Source organism: Oncorhynchus masou, chromosome 5 (genome assembly GCF_036934945.1).
Source record: "Oncorhynchus masou masou isolate Uvic2021 chromosome 5, UVic_Omas_1.1, whole genome shotgun sequence".
NCBI classification, from domain to species: Eukaryota; Metazoa; Chordata; class Actinopteri; order Salmoniformes; family Salmonidae; genus Oncorhynchus; species Oncorhynchus masou.
The window spans coordinates 35,939,459-35,961,188 of NC_088216.1; the positions used below are offsets into that span (position 1 = coordinate 35,939,459).

The window sequence follows — 21,730 nt, forward strand, 5'->3', positions numbered from 1 at the left end:
AGCTAAACGACTACTGCCCCGTAGCACTCACTTCCGTCATCATGAAGTGCTTTGAGAGACTAGTCAAGGACCATATCACCTCCACCCTACCTGACACCCTAGACCCACTCCAATTTGCTTACCGCCCAAATAGGTCCACAGACGACGCAATCTCAACCACACTGCACACTGCCCTAACCCATCTGGACAAGAGGAATACCTATGTGAGAATGCTGTTCAGCACGGCATTTAACACCATAGTACCCTCCAAGCTCGTCATCAAGCTCGAGACCCTGGGTCTCGACCCCGCCCTGTGCAACTGCGTACTGGACTTCCTGACGGGCCGCCCCCAGGTGGTGAGGGTAGGCAACAACATCTCCACCCCGCTGATCCTCAACACTGGGGCCCCACAAGGGTGCATTCTGAGCCCTCTCCTGTACTCCCTGTTCACCCGCGACTGCGCGGCAACGCACGCCTCCAACTCAATCATCAAGTTTGTGGATGACACAACAGTGGTAGGCTTGATTACCGACAACGACGAGACGGCCTACAGGGAGGAGGTGAGGGCCCTCGGAGTGTGGTGTCAGGAAAATAACCTCACACTCAACGTCAACAAAACTAAGGAGATGATTGTGGACTTCAGGAAACAGCAGAGGGAACACCCCCCTATCCACATCGATGGAACAGTAGTGGAGAGGTTAGTGAGTTTTAAGTTCCTCGGCATACACATCACAGACAAACTGAATTGGTCCACTCACACAGACAGCATTGTGAAGAAGGCGCAGCAGCGCCTCTTCAACCTCAGGAGGCTGAAGAAATTCGGCTTGTCACCAAAAGCACTCACAAACTTCTACAGATGCACAATCGAGAGCATCCTGGCGGGCTGTATCACCGCCTGGTACGGCAACTGCTCCGCCCACAACCGTAAGGCTCTCCAGAGGGTAATGAGGTCTGCACAACGCATCACCGGGGGCAAACTACCTGCCCTCCAGGACATCTACACCACCCGATGTTACAGGAAGGCCATAAAGATCATCAAGGACAACAACCACCCGAGCCACTGCCTGTTCACCCCGCTATCATCCAGAAGGCGAGGTCAGTACAGGTGAGGACCGAGAGACTGAAAAACAGCTTCTATCTCAAGGCCATCAGACTGTTAAACAGCAACCACTAACATTGAGTGGCTGCTGCCAACACACTGACTCAACTCCAGCCACTTTAATAATGGGAATTGATGGGAAATGATGTAAAATATATCACTAGCCACTTTAAACAATGCTACCTAATATAATGTTGACATACCCTACATTATTCATCTCATATGCATACGTATATACTGTACTCTATATCATCTACTGCATCCTTATGTAATACATGTATCACTAGCCACTTTAACTATGCCACTTTGTTTACATACTCATCTCATATGTATATACTGTACTTGATACCATCTACTGTATCTTGCCTATGCTGCTCTGTACCCTCACTCATCCATATATCTTTATGTACATATTCTTTATCCCCTTACACTGTGTATAAGACAGTAGTTTTGGAATTGTTAGTTAGATTACTTGTTGGTTATTACTGCATTGTCGGAACTAGAAGCTCAAGCATTTCGCTACACTCGCATTAACATCTGCTAACCATGTGTATGTGACAAATAAAAATTTGTATGGGTCAAAATTAAAAGTAACAGTCAGTATCTGGTGTGGCCACCAGCTGCATTAAGTACTGCAGTGCATCTCCTCCTCAGATTAATCCGTTCTTACTGTGAGATGTTACCCCACTCTTCCACCAAGTCACCTGCAAGTTCCCAGGCATTCCTGGGGGGAATGGCCCTAGCCCTCACACTCTGATCCAACAGATCCCAGATGTGCTCAATGGGATTGACATCCGGGCTCTTTGCTGCCCATGGCAGAACACTGACATTCCTGTCTTGCAGGAAATCACACACAGAACGAGCAGTATGGCTGGTGGCATTGTCATGCTGGAGGGTCATGTCAGGATGAACCTGCCGGAAGGGTACCACATGAGGGAGGAGGATGTTTTCCCTGTAACGCACAGCATTGAGATTGAGCTTGTTGTTATTGCAGGCAATCTGATGATGCTGTGACACACCACCCCAGACTATGACGGACACTCCTCCTCAAAATCAATCCCGCTCCAGAGTACAGGCCTCTGTGTAACGCTCATTCCTTCAACGATAAACGCAAATCGGACCATCACCCCTGGTGAGACCAAACCGCGCACTTTTGCCAGTCCTGTCTGGTCCAGTGACAGTGGGTTTGTGCCCATAGTCGACATTGTTGCTGGTGATGTCTGGTGAGGACCTGCCTTACAACAGGCCTACAAGACCTCAGTCCAGCCTCTCTCAGTCTATTGCGGACAGTCTGAGCAGTGATGGAGGTATTGTGCGTTCCTGGTGTAACTCGGGCAGTTGTTGTTGCCATCCTGTACCTGTCACGCAGGTGTGATGTTCGGAGCTGTTAGTGTCTTAACGACCGTTCCACAGGTGCATGTTCATTAATTGTTAATGGCTCATTGAACAAGAATGGAATTCAGTGTTTAAACCCTTTACAATGAAGATCTGTGAAGTTATTTGGATTTTTACGAATTATCTTTGAAAGACAGGGTCCTAAAAAAGGGGCGTTTCTTGAGTTGAGATACAATAGTCAAGTACCTACAGCAGAGGCAAAGCCACGGCAGGGCCAGGTTGTCAGATTGAACACTGACCCACCCAATCAGGATGGCTGAAAATAAAATTGTTTTTAAATGACTAAATCAGAATATCCTGCCTTGGTAGGCCAGGTTTATGTTTGCTGATTCGAGTGAGTGAGTTTGGGGACCGCATTTATCTGGTCCCCAAACATATCAGCAAAAAGGGATAGGCCTACTTTTTAATTCTAGATATCATGGTGGATGTTTTTCACATTGCCATGATTTTAGGTAATTCAGAGTAGCCTATATCTGTTTCTCATATTTTTCGCCAGTTTTGGCAAAATTTGAGTATACCCACTTCTCAATGCACCACAATGACGCTACTGATGTCAGGGTATTTTTGCTGTTATTTTGCTGCAAAGTGTTGGCCCAGTCACTTTTACTCAGGCCCAGCCACACAGCAATTTCTACCTATGCCTCTGACCTACAGCATAGTGTTCCTGGAAGGCTGAATTTTTTAATGAAAGGACTACGTAGCATAGTGTTGAGTGACCTTTGTCAATTTGAATAGGGAAAATAATCCTTGGTCCGGATATTCCGGAATGTCCATCTGTGGATGCTCTACAGATTGTCAAACTATCTGTAGATAGGCAATTGTTTGCTAAGGTTACGGTTAGGTTTAGAATAAGGGTTAGGGTAAGGGTTAAAGTTAGGGAAAGGGTTAAGTTTAGGGTTAGTAGATAGTTGAAATGTGACTGATATCTACAGATGGACTACCCAAATAAACGTTTTACCGAATCCTTTGTTTGTTAGATAAAAACAGGCTTTACATGAGTATTTTTCTATGAAGCTTAGAAAACCCAGGTGGTGTCTGCAGACTCGTTTGAGTTAATAAAAGTCTGAACCCAGAGGTAAGTCTAAAGTAGAACACAAACTTGCAGCAATATTGAGGGTTAAATTCTTTCCAATCTCAGGGTAAAAGGACAAATAATTGGTTGAGAGTTTTGGCATTAGGAATACGACTGTTGCTGTTATTTGTTGTTTCGTGATATCCAATTGGTAGTTACAGTCTTGTCCCATCGCTGCAACTCCCCTACGGACTAAGGAGAGGAGAAGGTCGAGAGTCATGCGTTCTCCAAAACATCCAGCTGGCGAAAAAAACGAAATTAAAATACTTTACTGGACTTAATTAGGATGCAATGCGTGAGTAATTAAAAAGTTATTGTCTTTAGTGGAGAAAAAAACACTCATATTCCGAGACGACTCAAACATCGATCAATAGATGGGGTGGAAATCAGTTTTATAGAACTGAGAATTCATTGTCTTTGATTTGTTTTGGGTAAACTATCGATATTAATTACGTTTTCAAATGTGATTTTCAATAAATATTTTATAAGTGCACCACCAGTGTTTTTCCCTTATTAAAAAGAGGGGAAGTGCAAATTAGATTTCATCATATCATTCAAACAGAGATGTGCTGTAATCAAATAAACTAAAACAGATCTCAAACAACAAAATTATTCCTTCAAGGCAGAAAGTCAGCAATGCAACTGGACATAATGATATCTGGTTGAAATGGAAGATGTCATGTAAAAGAGGAAACTGACGAAATTGGAAGTTTGAATAGAACATCAAAGTTATCTTGAAAACATTATCATCTTACAAGATTCTGGAAGACAGTCTAGCAACCACGATGCCACAACTTCCTGTCAAAAACCACACATAATTCCCTGTGATGTTGATGAAACCGTACTAACCATTCTTACCTCATACTCTTCCTTAAAGCCGTATCCCTGGCCACACTTCATCTGGGTAATGTGTTGGAGGAGGTCGGCTACACGGATGGCCGGCTGGAACTGGCCGGCCTGGTAGGACATCTCCACTGACTCACAGCCCCCGTACGGGTACGTCTGGATGGTCAACGATGGCTGGGCCATCTCACTATGGCTGCTGTCTGTGGACCAAGGAGAAAACACTCAGTATCCACTTACTCTGTGACATCATCGTGAGAGAGTGTTGGGTTTGGAAGTGTTTAACCGCATAGTGAACTATCTTTGTGTTAGAATGACTCAGTGGAACATTCATTAGTATACACTACATGCCCAAAAGTATGTGGACACCCGCTTGTTGAACATCTTATAAAAGAAAATCACAGGCATTAAGATGGAGTTGGTCCCCTCTTTGCTAATATAACAGCCTCTTCTGAGGAGGCTTTCCACTAGATGTAAAAACATTGCTGCAGGTACTTGCTACCATTCAGCCACAAGAGCATTAGTGAGGTCAGGGGACTGATGTTGGGCGATTAGGCCTGACTCGCAGTCGACATTCCAAGTCATCCCAAAGGTATTCGATGGGGTTGAGGTCAGGACTCTGTGCAGGCCAGTCAAATTCTTTCACACCGATCTCGACAAAACATTTCTGTACAGACCACGCTTTCTGCACGGGGGTATTGTCATGCTGAAACAGGAATAGGCCTTCCCCAAACTGTTGCCACAAAGTTGGAAGCAAAGAATTGTCTAGAATGACATTGTATGCTGTAGCGTTTAGATTTCCCTCCATTGGAACTAAAGGGCCTAGCCCGAACCATGAAAACAATAGTCCCAGACCATTATTCCTCCACCACCAAATTTTACTGTTGGCACTAGGTATGGGACAGGTAGCGTTCTCCTGGCATCCGCCAAACCCAGATTCATCTGTCGGACTGCCAGATGGTGAAGCATGATTCCTCACTCCAGAGAACATGTTTCCACTGCTCCAGAGTCTAATGGTGGCAAGCGTTACACCAATCCAGTCGACGCTTGGCATTGCACATGGTGATCTTAGGCTTGTGCTCGGCTGCTCGACCATGGAAACCTGACAAACAGTTCTTGTGCTGACGTTGCTCCCAGTGGCAGTTTGGAACTCGGTACAGAGTGTTGCAACCGAGGACAGACAATTTTTTACACACTATGCTTCATCACTCGGCGGTCCATTTCGGAGCTTGTGTGCCCTACCACTTCGCGACTGAACCATTGTTGCTCCCAAACGTTTCCATTTCACAATAACAGCACTTACGGTTGACGGGGCAGACATTTGATGAACTTACTTGTTGGAAAAGTGACATGCTATGACGGTGCCACGTTCAATGTCACTGAGCTCTTCAGTGAGGCCATTCTACTGCCAATGTTTGTCTAAGGGGATTGCATCAATGTTATATACCTGTCAGCAACAGGTATGGCTGAAATAGCTAAATCCACTAATTTGAAGGGTTGTACACACACTGTTGTATATAGAGTGTGTAACGAAATCTCTGGTTTTCATGAAATGTTGTTCTCCCAAACATTGGGATAATTCTGTAAGTGAAGACCTCTGGAATGTCTAGAAAAACTCATCATATTGAAAGCATGAGATCTTCAAACTCTTACAGTTGACTCTCCACAAACCCTGTTGCTAGACAACGGCCTTCCTCTATCTCGCTGCTACTCAATCATTAATGATGATACCTCAAAGTTAAATGGATAATCCAAGAGACACTTTGCTTCACTATTCGATTGGATTGAAAGACATTCCTGCAATTGAGTCCTCCGTAGATTAGGATTGGAGAGATTGAAGTAGTTTATTGCTTCTAATGAGTCCATTAAGAGGAGGAATGGGGAGCTGAATGGCAGAGAAATTCTCAATATTACAGGCATTAAATACCTAAGTACCATTGCGAATGTGTTAGGGTAATATTACCCCATGTTTTATTAATGTGCCTATTTGCATCTTAATTATCAAAAAAATTACACACTTAAAGTGATTCTCTGCTTGAAAAAGTGCAATCCATTCAAAACATTGTGTGCTACCACATAATGAAATGTGAGTAATCTTGCAAGACTATTACCGCTATATCACTCCTAGTAAATACAAGCAACAAGGAGTGAGCAGACAAGCAGTATTACCATGTGTTGTGGTGGAAACAATTACTTTGCAGACAGCATCTTTTAAAATAGCTCAAAGGTTTCTAAAAAAATGCACACAATTAAAGATTATGAGTGTAAATATTAGTAGTCTATGACCTTAGGAACCTCGCCAACAGTCTGTATAGGGTTGAACTGATAATTATGAAAATGGAAACAAGGTTATCACTTATACCTAACACAAAATTATGCAACCGGAGCACAGTTTCATCTCTCTAATTAATGTTATTTCCTGGTAATGTTCTATCAGGCCATGTTTACATTTCTGCTCAATACTCACACATCTCCATTTCCCATTGCTCCATTTCTCCATAATTATTACTGATGGGAGATGGAGATAAACACGACACAAATCTACTCAGCCATGTAAAGGGGTAATGTTGGTTTATCATTAGCATCCGTGTACATTTGGAGGCCTAGCCGTCGGAGAGTGCGCAGGTACTGACTGTACACTGGAGACGGTAGAGGTCCACTTAATCCTACCCAAAGTGCCCCCTCTACAGCCCTATCAGTGCAGACCTAATTCATTATTCATGTGTTTTTGACTCTGCAGCAAGATAATATCTCAAAGTGGCATCCCAGAGGGTATATTATGTTCTAAATATTATCAAGAAACAGACTCAATCCCATTGAATGCCACCAAAATACCGAGCTGTTAATGCTTGGGGCTGTGTTGAAAGGTCAAATATGCATTTAGCCAGCCATGAAATCTATTAGTACCGTGTCCCCGCTTGGTTGTAACTTATGTTAAGATATCTTCATGCTAATGATTTGATTGACTTTTGAAGGAACTTTTTGTTGCTTGAAAACGTATGCTTTTCATAACTTCATTATTATGGCTCACAGACGCATGAGCACCAGTCCTGGCCTCGTGTGATCACATGCCGTGGCTAAGTGAGTTATCAAATGAAACACGGGACACACACAGACGTTGGCATGTTTGAACTAGAATGGCGCTGGAGGAATAGCGTTTGTTTTATGGGCTCCTGACCAATTGTGCTGTATTTTTTTGCTATCACTAACGTTGATTTGGACGAGGACTTCTACTTCAATGAGTCAGAGGCTAAAGACATTTATTATCCCAGACCAGGCCCAAATCCCGACACTTGAAGAAGGAAGAGAAGGCACTACAGTCTGGCGTGCGGGAACCCAATGATTAATTGCGTCCATTGGCGAGCGTGCAATCACTGGAGAATAAACTGGATGAGCGTCGTTCGAGACGAAGAGAGTTTTCATCTATATTTTTTGTAGTTGTGCATTTACAGTGCCTTGCGAAAGTATTCGGCCCCCTTGAACTTTGCGACCTTTTGCCACATTTCAGGCTTCAAACATAAAGATATAAAACTGTATTTTTTGTGAAGAAACAACAACAAGTGGGACACAATCATGAAGTGGAACGACATTTATTGGATATTTCAAACTTTTTTAACAAATTAAAAACTGAAAAATTGGGCGTGCAAAATTATTCAGCCCCCTTAAGGTAATACTTTGTAGCGCCACCTTTTGCTGCGATTACAGCTGTAAGTCGCTTGGGGTATGTCTCTATCAGTTTTGCACATCGAGAGACTGAATTTATTTCCCATTCCTCCTTGCAAAACAGCTCGAGCTCAGTGAGGTTGGATGGAGAGCATTTGTGAACAGCAGTTTTCAGTTCTTTCCACAGATTCTCGATTGGATTCAGGTCTGGACTTTGACTTGGCCATTCTAACACCTGGATATGTTTATTTTTGAACCATTCCATTGTAGATTTTGCTTTATGTTTTGGATCATTGTCTTGTTGGAAGACAAATCTCCATCCCAGTCTCAGGTCTTTTGCAGACTCCATCAGATTTTCTTCCAGAATGGTCCTGTATTTGGCTCCATCCATCTTCCCATCAATTTTAACCATCTTCCCTGTCCCTGCTGAAGAAAAGCAGGCCCAAACCATGATGCTGCCACCACCATGTTTGACAGTGGAGATGGTGTGTTCAGGGTGATGAGCTGTGTTGCTTTTACGCCAAACATAACGTTTTGCATTGTTGCCAAAAAGTTCAATTTTGGTTTCATCTGACCAGAGCACCTTCTTCCACATGTTTGGTGTGTCTCCCAGGTGGCTTGTGGCGAACTTTAAACAACACTTTTTATGGATATCTTTAAGAAATGGCTTTCTTCTTGCCACTCTTCCATAAAGGCCAGATTTGTGCAATATACGACTGATTGTTGTCCTATGGACAGAGTCTCCCACCTCAGCTGTAGATCTCTGCAGTTCATCCAGATTGATCATGGGCCTCTTGGCTGCATCTCTGATCCGTCTTCTCCTTGTATGAGCTGAAAGTTTAGAGGGACGGCCAGGTCTTGGTAGATTTGCAGTGGTCTGATACTCCTTCCATTTCAATTTTATCGCTTGCACAGTGCTCCTTGGGATGTTTAAAGCTTGGGAAATCTTTTTGTATCCAAATCCGGCTTTAAACTTCTTCACAACAGTATCTCAGACCTGCATGGTGTGTTCCTTGTTCTTCATGATGCTCTCTGCGCTTTAAACGGACCTCTGAGACTATCACAGTGCAGGTGCATTTATACTTGATTACACACAGGTGGATTGTATTTATCATCATTAGTCATTTAGGTCAACATTGGATCATTCAGAGATCCTCACTGAACTTCTGGAGAGGGTTTGCTGCACTGAAAGTAAAGGGGCTGAATAATTTTGCACGCCCAATTTTTCAGTTTTTGATTTGTTAAAAAAGTTTGAAATATCCAATAAATGTTGTTCCACTTCATGATTGTGTCCCACTTGTTGTTGATTCTTCACAAAAAAATACAGTTTTATATCTTTATGTTTGAAGCCTGAAATGTGGCAAAAGTTCGCAAAGTTCAAGGGGGCCGAATACTTTTGCAAGGCACTGTACCATCACAAACTGATACTGGCACTAAGACCGCATTCAACAAGCTGTATAGGGACATGCAAACAAGAAAGTGGCTCCAAGTGGCCAGTGACTTTAATGCAGGAAAACTGAAATCCATTTAACCATTTCTAATCCATTTCTACCAGCATATCAACTCTAGATCATCTTTACTCCACACACAGAAAAAGCTCTCCCTCACCCTCAATTTGGCAGGTCTGACCATAACTCTATCCTCATGATTCCTGCTTACAAGCAAAAACACAGTGTTTCAGTGTACCAGTTGATGGTAAGCTAAAGGGCTGTTTCACTAGCACAGACTGAAATATGTTCCGGGATTCATCCAATGGTATTACCACATCAGTTATCGGCTTTATTAATAAGAGTATCAATGATGTCGTCTGAACAGTGACCATACATACAGATCCTACTACATCGGCTCTGGTGTTCGTCAGATGTGTCAGGGCTTGCAAAACATCACAGATTTAAAAGAGAAACCCAGACACAAGCTGTCCAGTGAGACGAGCCTGCCAGAAGACTTCAATACCTTCTATGCTTGTTTCAAGGCTAGCAACACTGAACCATGCATGAGAACACCAGCTCTTATCGACAATTCTGTGATCACTCTCTCCATAGCCAATGTGAGTAAGACATTTAAACAGGTTAACATTCACAAGGCCGCAGGGCAAGACAAATTACCAGGACGTGTACACAGAGCATGCACTGACCAGCTGGCAAGTGTTTTCACTGACATTTTCAACCTCTCTCTGACCCAGTCTTTAATACCTACATGTTTCAAACAGACCACCGTAGTCACTGTGCCCAAAAACGTCAAGGTAACCCGTCTAAATGATTATCACCCCGTACCACTCACATCTGTAGCCATGAAATGCTTTGACTTTCTGACAGGCCGCCCCCAGGTGGTGAGGGTAGGCATCAACAAATCTTTCACACTGACCCTCAACACAGAGGCTCCTCAGGGTTACATGCTTAGTCCCCTCCTGTACTCTCTGTTCGCACACGACTCCATCACCATAATTAAGTTTGCAGATGACCCGACGGTGGTAGGCCTGATCACCGCCGATGATGAGACAGCCTACAGGGAGGAGTTCGAGACCTGGCAGTGTGGTGCCAGGACAACAACCTCAACATCAGCAGGTCAAAGGAGCTGATCATGGACAATAGGAAACGTATGTGCTTAGCACTCCCCCATCAACGTTCCTCAGTGTCCACATCACTAAGTTATTATCATGGTTCACACACACCAACACAGTCGTGAAGAGGGCATGACAATGACTCTTTCCTCTCAGGAGCCTGAAAAGATTCGGAATGGGCCCGCAGATCCTTAAAAGGGTACATCTGCATCATTGAGAGCATCTTTACTGGCTGCATCACTTGTTGGTATGGCCAAGTCATAGACTGTTCTCTCTGCTACTGCATGACAAGTGGTACCAATGCACCAAGACTGGAACCAACAGGACCCTGAACAGCTTCTACCCCCAAGTCCTAAGACTGTTAAATAGTTAACTAACAGCGACACAGACTATGTGCATTGACCCTTTCTGCGCTAACTCTTTTGACTCATCACATGCTCTGTTACTTTGCTTGTCTATCCAGTTGCCTAGTCACTTCCTCCCTAAATGTGCAGTAAGTATTAACTAAATTACCTCGTACCCCTGCACATCGACTCGGTGCTGGTACCCAGTGTACAGTATATAGCCAAGTTATCGTTTCTCATTGTGTATTTATTCGCTGTGTTATTTATTTTTTGATTATTTCAACAACAACAAAATCTCTGTATTGTTGGGAAGGGCCCTAGCATGTGACAATTACAATAGAATTTTATGTTAAAAGAGTCCAGTGAAAATCAATCCCCTTTCAGGAAACGTCTGTTCGCTCTTTACTTCCTTCTGAAGGCCAAACATGGCAGACAAAATATAAAGAAAATAAAGAGGTTTCCCAGAGAGCAGGGTTCTGTGGTGAATATTGCTCTGTTGTGAAGGGAGGGAGGACAGCATGGCTCAGGTTACAAGGGTGCATGGTTCGTAAAACGCTATACTGAGAAATATTATTGTGTCCTAGCAAAAGAAGAAATCACTACCAATAATTTTTCTAACAGTGTTGGAAGATACAGTCTGGGAGAATCCCTGAATCTCAAGACAGCTTGAATCTCTATTTAGGTGTACAAAGCGATATTGACTCACACCTTCGCAGCGTCTACCAACTGTGTCACAATATGGTAGAACATTGAGCACAACATGATGCTCAGAGATAATGTGGAGACATACAGGGGAAAAAATACTTCAAAATGAACATCCTATTTTGCAGAAGTTCTTCTAATAAAGGACATTGCCTTTAAAGTAATTTCGCAATTTTATTGTGCAGTACTTCCATGAGGTGCAGACTAAATGATTAGTGCTGAAATCGCATTAAGCTCAATTATCGGCAACATTATCACTAAACAACCATTTTTGACCATTAGCAATAATTACCATCCATACAAAAATACATTGGACAGCTCTTTGAGCGGAGACAATATAATGCCTTTTGAAATTACCTAAAATGTACCTCCATTCTAAAGACTAAATATAGCTGGAGAAGATTTGAGATAATGTGCAGTGATTTCCCAAGAGCAGAAATCAGTCATTCTCTAAAACCCTTAGGAACATTTAAGCGTTGTAGGAACCAAATATACAGTGCCTTGCGAAAGTATTTGGCCCCTTGAACTTTGCGAACTTTTGCCACATTTCAGGCTTCAAACATAAAGATATAAAACTGTATTTTTTTGTGAAGAATCAACAACAAGTGGGACACAATCATGAAGTGGAACGGCATTTATTGGATATTTCAAACTTTTTTAACAAATCAAAAACTGAAAAATTGGGCGTGCAAAATTATTCAGCCCCCTTAAGTTAATACTTTGTAGCGCTACCTTTTGCTGCGATTACAGCTGTAAGTCGCTTGGGGTATGTCTCTATCAGTTTTGTACATCGAGAGACTGAATTTATTTCCCATTCCTCCTTGCAAAACAGCTCGAGCTCAGTGAGGTTGGATGGGGAGCATTTGTGAACAGCAGTTTTCGGTTCTTTCCACAGATTCTCGATTGGATTCAGGTCTGGACTTTGGCAAAAGGTCGCAAAGTTCAAGGGGGCCGAATACTTTCGCAAGGCACTGTACCTAGCCCCTTCTTTTAACCTGAACCAGGATCCATCCTGTTTTATGTGTTCAAACATGGCATTATAAGTTAAGCCAATGCAAATTAAAAACTTTAGCTTCCTCTGCGTTTGGCAGATATACAGTATCTGCTGCATTTAGAGATGTGAATGGCGTAAATTATGCAAGAGGCTAGATGCATTCTAAACTAAGTCATGTCTTCTGGTAGCGTATAGGCATTTACTCTACTAATGGACATCTTATCAATACCATTTTGCATACGCTGATAAAAAAAAACTAAGTATGGATTTCATTCAACACTCCCAAATGTAACAGTATTCGCAAACTAAGACTCCTGGTGATGGATAAACAAGAGAACTGTGCCAGTCCCAGAACACCCCTCAAAGTCCTCCACCACCTGTGAAACTGAAGCCCTCCCTTCAGCAGGACCAATAATCCTGCTCACCATGTCCTCTGATCCAGTCAGTCCGTCCAGCTTGCCTGAAAGCCCACAGCCAGAAGACAGACTCTATCCTGCCTATAGCTGTCGGTCTTCTTCGGTTTCTGGTGAAGCATTGATACCGCTGGTGCTGATAGCAAGTAACATTAAAGCAACGAGCCCAAATGCAGAACGACTGAAATACCTATGACTAAGTAAGACATAGAGAGGCAGGGGGGGGAATGGAAATGTACAGCATCATCGGTCATATCTAATAGATTGCCTGCAGTGTCAGCACAGGACTTCATAAACTGGCCTGTGATCAATATCCAGTGAATTGACTAAGGGCCGCACTACTACTAGCTAAGCATGTACATGAAACAGCTGTGATCTCATTCTTTCTCTCAGACAGTGAATGAAATTGCATCACTGATTGGAATGTAACGCTCAAAAAAGTATGCCTATTTGCATCGCAAAAGAAACACCTAAGCCATCAAAACCCAGACTAATATAGAAAAACAGCTAAGCCTAGCTTTGCACGAGAGCATTGATTTTCTAAAGCTTCTTCCTCCACACTAAGACATCTTGCTTCTCCCTCTCCATCTCTATTTATTCCCCTTTTTTCGCCTGGCGGTAGCCGGTCAGGCTAGAATGAATAGGCAAAGCTAAATTATTGAGTGTGAAACTTGATGATTATGGCATGTACTATGGGTAATTTACAGATTTACTGCTGAAATCAATAAATGCTGCAGATGCTTTGGACTTGCTTGCTTGCCTGCCTTCCCCTGCCTCCTGTAATGTTTGACAAGACTCTTTTCCCCCTGCCTGGGCTCTGTTTGCTTAGAGCTGGCTTCCTCTCCCCTGGCCAGTAAAGAAGGGGGTTTGTCGGCCATTACTGTGCTCATTATTTGCTCAGTCAACAACAGTACTTGAGAAAGGTATACTTGGACTTCAACCAACTTTGGGGGAGAGGATATATGGCGGGCTCAGACCTTCCCTGTCTTTTACATAAGTGGTGACTTTAATATAAACACTTGAATAGATTAAAATCACAGTACAGGTAGTTCCACTTGGTGGCTATGAATTGGGTGAACAAGGACCCTCTAGGAGTTTTAGGGGATATCATTTAGAATATATGAGATTGTGAGAATAAGGGGCTCAGACGGCTACTTTTAAAGCAGGAGTGACAATGCTGAATGTGTAAAAAACGAGGTTGTGAGAATGTGGGCTCAGAGTAAAACATCTTCAGGACCCAGCTAAGTTCCACTCCATCCCTTTGGAAATCCATAGGTCAGAGGAAAGTCTATTTTACAGACAGCCTCAAGATCAAACAGTGTGTTTACAGTACCTTTCTGTTACCCCAGGGGCCAGACAAAACAAAACATGAGCCCCATTAAACAAAAAAAGGACTTCGACCACACAAAATACCTACCATGAAGCCAGTTGCTGACCAATGGCGGGTGGGAAATCTGTGAACCACCTACTAGAAATGGAGCACATAAACCAATGAAATGGTGCCATTTGATTTGAGGCAGATGAGGAGAAACAGATGAGAGTGGAGCTAACTCTACCAAAACACTTGACATATTTTAGTTTGCAACAAATCTACTTGTCAAAGAGGTGGTCAATCTGCTTTGAGAAGATTTGGCATTTCAATCTGGCTGCGCGTAAACTGAAGGGGCAAGATATGATCCGTGCTGTTGCTCTCAAAGCTTTCCCAAATCTAAGCATTAATATTCAACTGGTTGCAACGCACTATATGTGATTCTCATTACACTCCAGTGCATGTACTGTAATTATAGGCAGTGCCATCCATGACACAGCAGACCTCCATTAGACCTTTCACAGCCTGCCCTGGGTCAGCAGCATGGCCATGGTCTGACACTGGGAGAGTGCTGTCTGTGTTGAATAAGTAGTGATAGTACGTTACTGTAACTTTGTAGAATCCTGCTAACATGTTGTTTGGTTTGATTTATTAGCTCAGTGAATGGTCTTCAATTTGACATAGGTGAACACCATATTTGGATTGAATTTGTGTATGTTAAATCCATTACCAGATATCTAAACTACAAGATAAGTAAAAGCAATATAATGGAAGGAGAAGCAAGAATAGATGGAGAGGAGATACTTACCAATGGATGTTGTTGCAGGGACTGGCTCCTTCGACACTACAGAGGTGAATGACACAGGGAAAGAAGACAGTGAATATGGAGCACGTTGAAGTTTATTGTCATGAATCTCACCCTGGGAGGCAGAATTAAGTGATTTCCACTAGATGGGCCACCTGCAAAGTCAAAATGTGTTATGTCGTAAAAATTAATGAAAACAAATAGCCTTAAGTTAAGGTTAGGGTTAGCAGTGTGGTTAAGGTTAGGTTTAAAAATCAGTTTTTATTGACTTCGTGGCTGTGCCAGTTAGTGACCACGCGGAAGAGCTGCCTCCAGGGCAAGATTCATGACAAATGCCAACCTGTGAAAATGAATTCTCCAAGCGTCAAACAATTCCCACCAAATAAAATGTCTCCCGTCTTCAGATTGATTTCTCAACATGTTCTACTTTGAAGAGACCTGAAAGAGCAATATGGCATTGCCTTATGTAGATTCACTACAAAGCAGACTTCTTCAGAGTTGTATGGCTGTACCTGAGTAGTAGGAATTCAAGAGGGATTTGCTTTGCAGCGTTTTGCCTTGCAGAGAGAAGGAGCAGGGAGAGGGGGATGCTGAGGGGAGAAATACAAGGGGGAGATGTTAAAGACTTTGAAGACAACAGCACAGCAAACGGGATGCAATATCCAGACACCATCTATACACAAAAACAAGATGTATCAAACTAAAATAAGGCGGGTCTAAAGAACATTAGCCCACTATCACCACTACAGTAAGACAGAGAAAATGTACCACAGGTGAACAGACCTGGATGGGTGCACGTTATACCACCAAACGGTAAAAGACATCTCCCTTTCAACAACTCACACTACCAGCCCTATCCTACATGAAACTTTGAACAATGCCCATGGGATTCTGACACATGGAGTTTCTACAGTAATCAACATGTGATATTACATACTGCTATGGAGACCATTTTCCCACAGGCTAGGTCGATCTCACTCTGAGCATGTGCTCAGGTGAACCACAAGGTATTGCAGATACGGCTACATAGTACTTTACATTTTAATGCACAACTGAGTATCTCCTCTGCTCAAATATAAACCCTAACCCTTATTCATACTGTATGCTAATATAACCAACTTTATTCTACTACCTGCGTGTGAAAAGTGCTTTCGCAGCAATGTTTCACAAGAATGCAATAACAGAAAAGGTTATTTCATCGTGTCCGTGTAAATATTAGATCTCTATGCTTGGCATGGAGTTGGCATTTCTCATTAGGCATAACCTGTGCCCAACACCCCCGGAACTGTCCTATTCTGATGGCCACATTAATAAAGAAATAATTATAGGGAGGAATAATGAACAAGGTGTTGTACAGGAAGAATACTGATATGAGAGGGAGAACATTCTGTGTTGGAGGCTTTGCATACATAGATGTATGTGATGGAGCAGGGATTTTCTTTTGTCACGTCTCCAGAGACTGTTTGTCATTGATTTGACTAAACTAGATGGAAAATTATGGAATTTACCAAAAATTATAGCAGAAAACAAAATATGAATTTGGGAGCATGATGACCAAAACATTACAATACAGGTAATGATGGACTTGTAGTGAAGGTGATACTCGCAACTTGCAGGCGCTGAAGCCCAGCGTGATGACTCATTCACTATGTATAGAATTGTTTGGAAGGCTGATCATTTTAGGGCTATCACAGGGGTCAAATACACCTTATTTGTGGTTTTCTCTGGGGGTGGGGGGGGGGGGGGGGGGTGGGTAGTTACCACAGAACCCTGGGAGCACAGACAACGTTGGTGGTGTGAAGACTGATAAACTTTTATTGAGGAAATTAATGTTACTGTGTGAATTAAATTGTTATGTTTCGAATGTTTCATAAAGAACTATGAATTTTGATGTGTTTTATTGTATTGTAAGTGGTATGCATTTATTGTTACAGGGAAACTTATTTTGTTCATTGGACGGTGTTCTTCGACACATTGGTGCAACTGGCTTCTGGGTTAAGCAGGCGGGTGTTAAGAAGCGCATGTTTCAGAGGATGCATTACTCAACCATCGCCTTTCCCCGAGCCCATTGGGGAGTTGCAGCGATGAGATTAGATTGTAATTGGATATCACGAAATTGGGAAAAGGAGGTCAAATACAAAAAAATATAAAAATTCTGAACTGAAGACGCATGTAACCATGTTAAGTATTAAGCCTATTGTTGATAGTCATTTACTCTGTAATGTATCATGTATTTCATGTACACAGTAATTGAGTGTTAATTCTTTCATGACTCATAAATTATATTAGTCGAATTGAAATAAATGCATTCCTCGATATACAGAGTAAATCTTTGATTGACTACACATTAATAATTGAGTAGGTCTATTGGCAGTTGTTATATACTACACATGCTTGGGTACCACCTTGACAACTCTGATCTGCTTGCCTCAAATAAATGCTAGAACATCGGTCGCCAAGATTAGGTGAGGGCCCTCGGAGTGTGGTGTCAGGAAAATAACCTCACACTCAACGTCAACAAAACTAAGGAGATGATTGTGGACTTCAGGAAACAGCAGAGGGAACACCCCCCTATCCACATCAATGGAACAGTAGTGGAGAGGGTAGTAAGTTTTAAGTTCCTCGGCATACACATCACAGACAAACTGAATTGGTCCACCCACACAGACAGCATTGTGAAGAAGGCGCAGCAGCGCCTCTTCAACCTCAGGAGGCTGAAGAAATTCGGCTTGTCACCAAAAGCACTCACAAACTCCTACAGATGCACAATCGAGAGCATCCTGGCGGGCTGTATCACCGCCTGGTACGGCAACTGCTCCGCCCACAACCGTAAGGCTCTCCAGAGGGTAGTGAGGTCTGCACAACGCATCACCGGGGGCAAACTACCTGCCCTCCAGGACACCTACACCACCCGATGTTACAGGAAGGCCATAAAGATCATTAAGGACAACAACCACCCGAGCCACTGCCTGTTCACCCCGCTATCATCCAGAAGGCGAGGACAGTTCAGGTGCATCAAAGCTGGGACCGAGAGACTGAAAAACAGCTTCTATCTCAAGGCTGCTGCCAACACACTGACTCAACTCCAACCACTTTAATAATGGGAATTGATGGGAAATTATGTAAAATATATCACTAGCCACTTTAAACAATGCTACCTAATATAATGTTTACCTACCCTACATTATTCATCTCATATGTATACGTATATACTGTACTCTATATCATCTACTGCATCTTTATGTAATACATGTATCACTAGCCACTTTAACTATGCCACTTTGTTTACATACTCATCTCATATGTATATACTGTACTCGATACCATCTACTGTATCTTGCCTATGCTGCTCTCTACCATCACTCATTCATATATCTTTATGTACATATTCTTTATCCCCTTACACTGTGTATAAGACAGTAGTTTTGGAATTGTTAGTTGGATTACTTGTTGGTTATTACTGCATTGTTGGAACTAGAAGCACAAGCATTTCGCTACACTGGCATTAAACATCTGCTAACCATGTGTATGTGACAAATAAAATTTGATTTGATTTGAGAACATCGGTAGCCAAGATTAGCTGGTTCTATCTAGTTTTATAATAATTGCATAACAGTGCAAGTTAGACACATGTTCAATATAGTCATACTGAGAGGTGATGTACAGAGCTGTTGCATTTATTCACATAATATTGGGAGTCAGATTAATAAATGTAAATTATTATTATTTTTAACATCATTTCTACATAATGGTTGGATAATTTCCACACAAAAATACAGACTTGTTTTCTCACAGAATCGCCACCTAGATAACGTGCATGGCACATTCTCCCTTTCTTCTAAAGTTTGAATCACTATTAGGGAATTTTCTTAGTTGGGTTAGATGCAGAGCTGAAGTATGGACAGTGTAGTGAAGGCAATTACTGTATATATTAGTTGAGACATTTGTTCTCCAGCTGACCCGAACTTTCAAAAAATAAAGTGTGACATTTTCCCCAGAAAAAGCTTCTGAGAGGGCCTTCCTAATTACTGCTGCCACACAGCAGGCTGGACCCCACTTACAGCTCAGAAGAAATGGCCAAAATGCCACTCGCCTTTCTCTGAAGTGTCTTATTGAAAAGTATATTCAGTGGAGATGCTACAGTAACTTGATTTGGAATAAGATGGAATCATTTTGCAAAAGAGCAATTGGTATCCACTCGTGGTCTTTACGGCTTTTACTAGATGGGTGCCTAAGAACCTTGTATACAGTGCTATAATATGTTGGTCGATTCATATTACACTGAATTGAAGTGTTTGCAATCCCGCCCCTAATGTTGTATTTTCAGATATTGTTATTTGTAAGCGCACTATGGTTATTGGCTGAAATATTGCTCCATATGTGGCACTGTAAATAAATATGGTCGACCAGTATTGTGCAATGGCAGTGAGAATGACAGAAGGCTACCAACTGCTGCCTAGCTAATCATCATGTGGGGACCAAATAAGCACACAAAGGAGACTGAAAATGGAAAAATGGGTCCGATCCTTAACTCAAGAAATGCTTACTTTTCGACATAAAACATTTCCGATTATTTTAGCTCATTATTTTACGTAACCGACAGCCACAGCAGCAGCGCTCTCGGGGAAATCCCTGCTACGTAGAAACGGCAGTTTATGCCCTTATTCACTGTTTTTTAATTTATTCCAAACTTGAATCTGAAATACAGCTGCACGCTTTCAATAAAATCTCATTTCTGATTCATGAATTCACTGGCAACGGATCAGAGCGATGCCTGGATCCAGCAATGCCAGTCACGTGACCTGTTTTTGTAGCTGTTTCAGTACAGCACTACAGTGCGAGCGGGGGAGAGGAGAAAAACTCCACTTGAACTACTTTCAATGTATGGAATCACTTGGAAGTTTCTGGATTTTTGGTAAACTTCTCCTTTAAAGGAAATAACTATGAAAGAAAACAGAACAGCACACAAATTGTGAGATTAAGTGAGAATTAAACTCCAGGCAAAGGAAACAGCGTTTTGTTAAATTAGAGAAATAGGAGTGGAACAGGGGGTATCAAGAGATTAAGTCGAAAACAGGGAAGTGAGAGGAGAGAAAAACAAGCTAGGACTGACAGGAATTGGTACAGACTAGTAGGAAGGGTTGCAAAATTCCCAGGATTCCCAGAACTGGGATTTTTGAAAAACCTCTGGGGAACTTTGGGAATGTTTCGGGAATTTTGCAATCTTGGTAATAGGTCCTATTTGACTCACTGAAACCGTTGATGTCCTGGCTGCTGGTGGAGAAGGGGTCGTCCTTGTGCAGAGTGCTGACTTTGGTGGTACTCTTATCAGCCGTGCTCACCAGTCCCATCTCCCTCTGGGTGCTGCTGCTGCTGGCTGTCTCCTTCTGTTTTTTGGCCAGTTTCCTTCAGCCGCCACCCAAAACAAACAGTGTCACTCAGAGACAATGGTGCAGTTGTACACACATCACACATCATACAACAGACTTGTACTATACCATAAAAGGTAAAGGAGTAAAAAGTGAAGAGTGGCCATGTTCCACATTGTTCAGTATCTAGTATTTTGTAACTAAATAATTTGGGCTAATTTGGTGCCTTTCAGGCAAAAGAGAATGCTTTCTGTTCAATAATATGCAGTGATTTATTCCATGTGGTGAAATAAATATTTATGGACTGTGATTGGGGAATAAAAACCTTGTAGTCATAGTGACTGATGGTAGATTAATTTTTTGGATGTCTCAATGATATTATAAAGAAACGTGTGGATTTCAAAGTCAGAAGTTTGCCATGTGGAACAAAGCAAATCAGGAACTTAATTTGACAGTTCTGAATGTGTAGAAAGCAACAGTAGCTTACCATTTTACTTGAGCTTGAACGGTATTCTAACAAATACTTCACTGTAAGTCAGTCCATTTCAAAGAACAGTTTGAGACTACAGAATGTAACCTCTATAACGACCTCACTCTAGAATTTCTGACTGACTAATAACTGCAGTAGGCTTCAGAAGTTGAACACTTAGTCAAAGCTTCCGTTATTGTAAAGGTGTAGGTCTGTGTAAGGCCTGTTGATGACTATACTGTAGCGTTGCACGGAAAAATATTCCTTGAAAATCAGTTGGAAGGACTAAATTTGATGCTTTAGCTCTTGTAGGTAAACGTATTCAACAGAATTAGTTAAGAAAATGCTGTAATTTATGAGCTGTCTTTAAAAAGAAGGCAGGCCTTGTGGAATATGGAGGTGTGGTAGTCAGTACACGGTTTCCATTTGCAAACAAATGCAGTCCTTTGCTTCTGGGGTTGAGGACAGAGGCAGCTGGGGTTGAGGACAGAGGCAAATGCTGCATCGGCGAAACCTCAGTCAAGAAGCAATAACAGAAGGGTCAGATCTGTAGACACCTCCACTTTTTTCCAATTACGTTTCCAGGTCTTAAAATTGTGGCAATAAGGAGCTGTTTCTGATATTGCTGTCTGTTTGTGTGTGCGAGCGAGCGAGCGTGTTTGTGTGTCTGTGTTTGTATGTGTGTGAAGAAAGTGGGTGTGTGAGTTAGTGGTG

At 42.3% G+C, this 21,730-nt stretch overlaps 1 protein-coding gene across 1 annotated transcript in view; it reads right to left on the reverse strand.

Moving 5' to 3' along the window:
- ptprt (protein tyrosine phosphatase receptor type T) overlaps positions 1–21,730 on the reverse strand; it is a 440,070-nt gene that overhangs the window by 52,795 nt on the left and 365,545 nt on the right. The window contains exons 15-18 of the mRNA XM_064965460.1: positions 20,430–20,584; positions 15,691–15,768; positions 15,182–15,217; positions 4,404–4,591 (exon numbers count right to left, since the gene is read on the reverse strand). Of these exons, the coding sequence (XP_064821532.1) occupies positions 4,404–4,591; positions 15,182–15,217; positions 15,691–15,768; positions 20,430–20,584 (457 nt within the window). The remainder of the gene's footprint in view (positions 1–4,403; positions 4,592–15,181; positions 15,218–15,690; positions 15,769–20,429; positions 20,585–21,730) is intronic.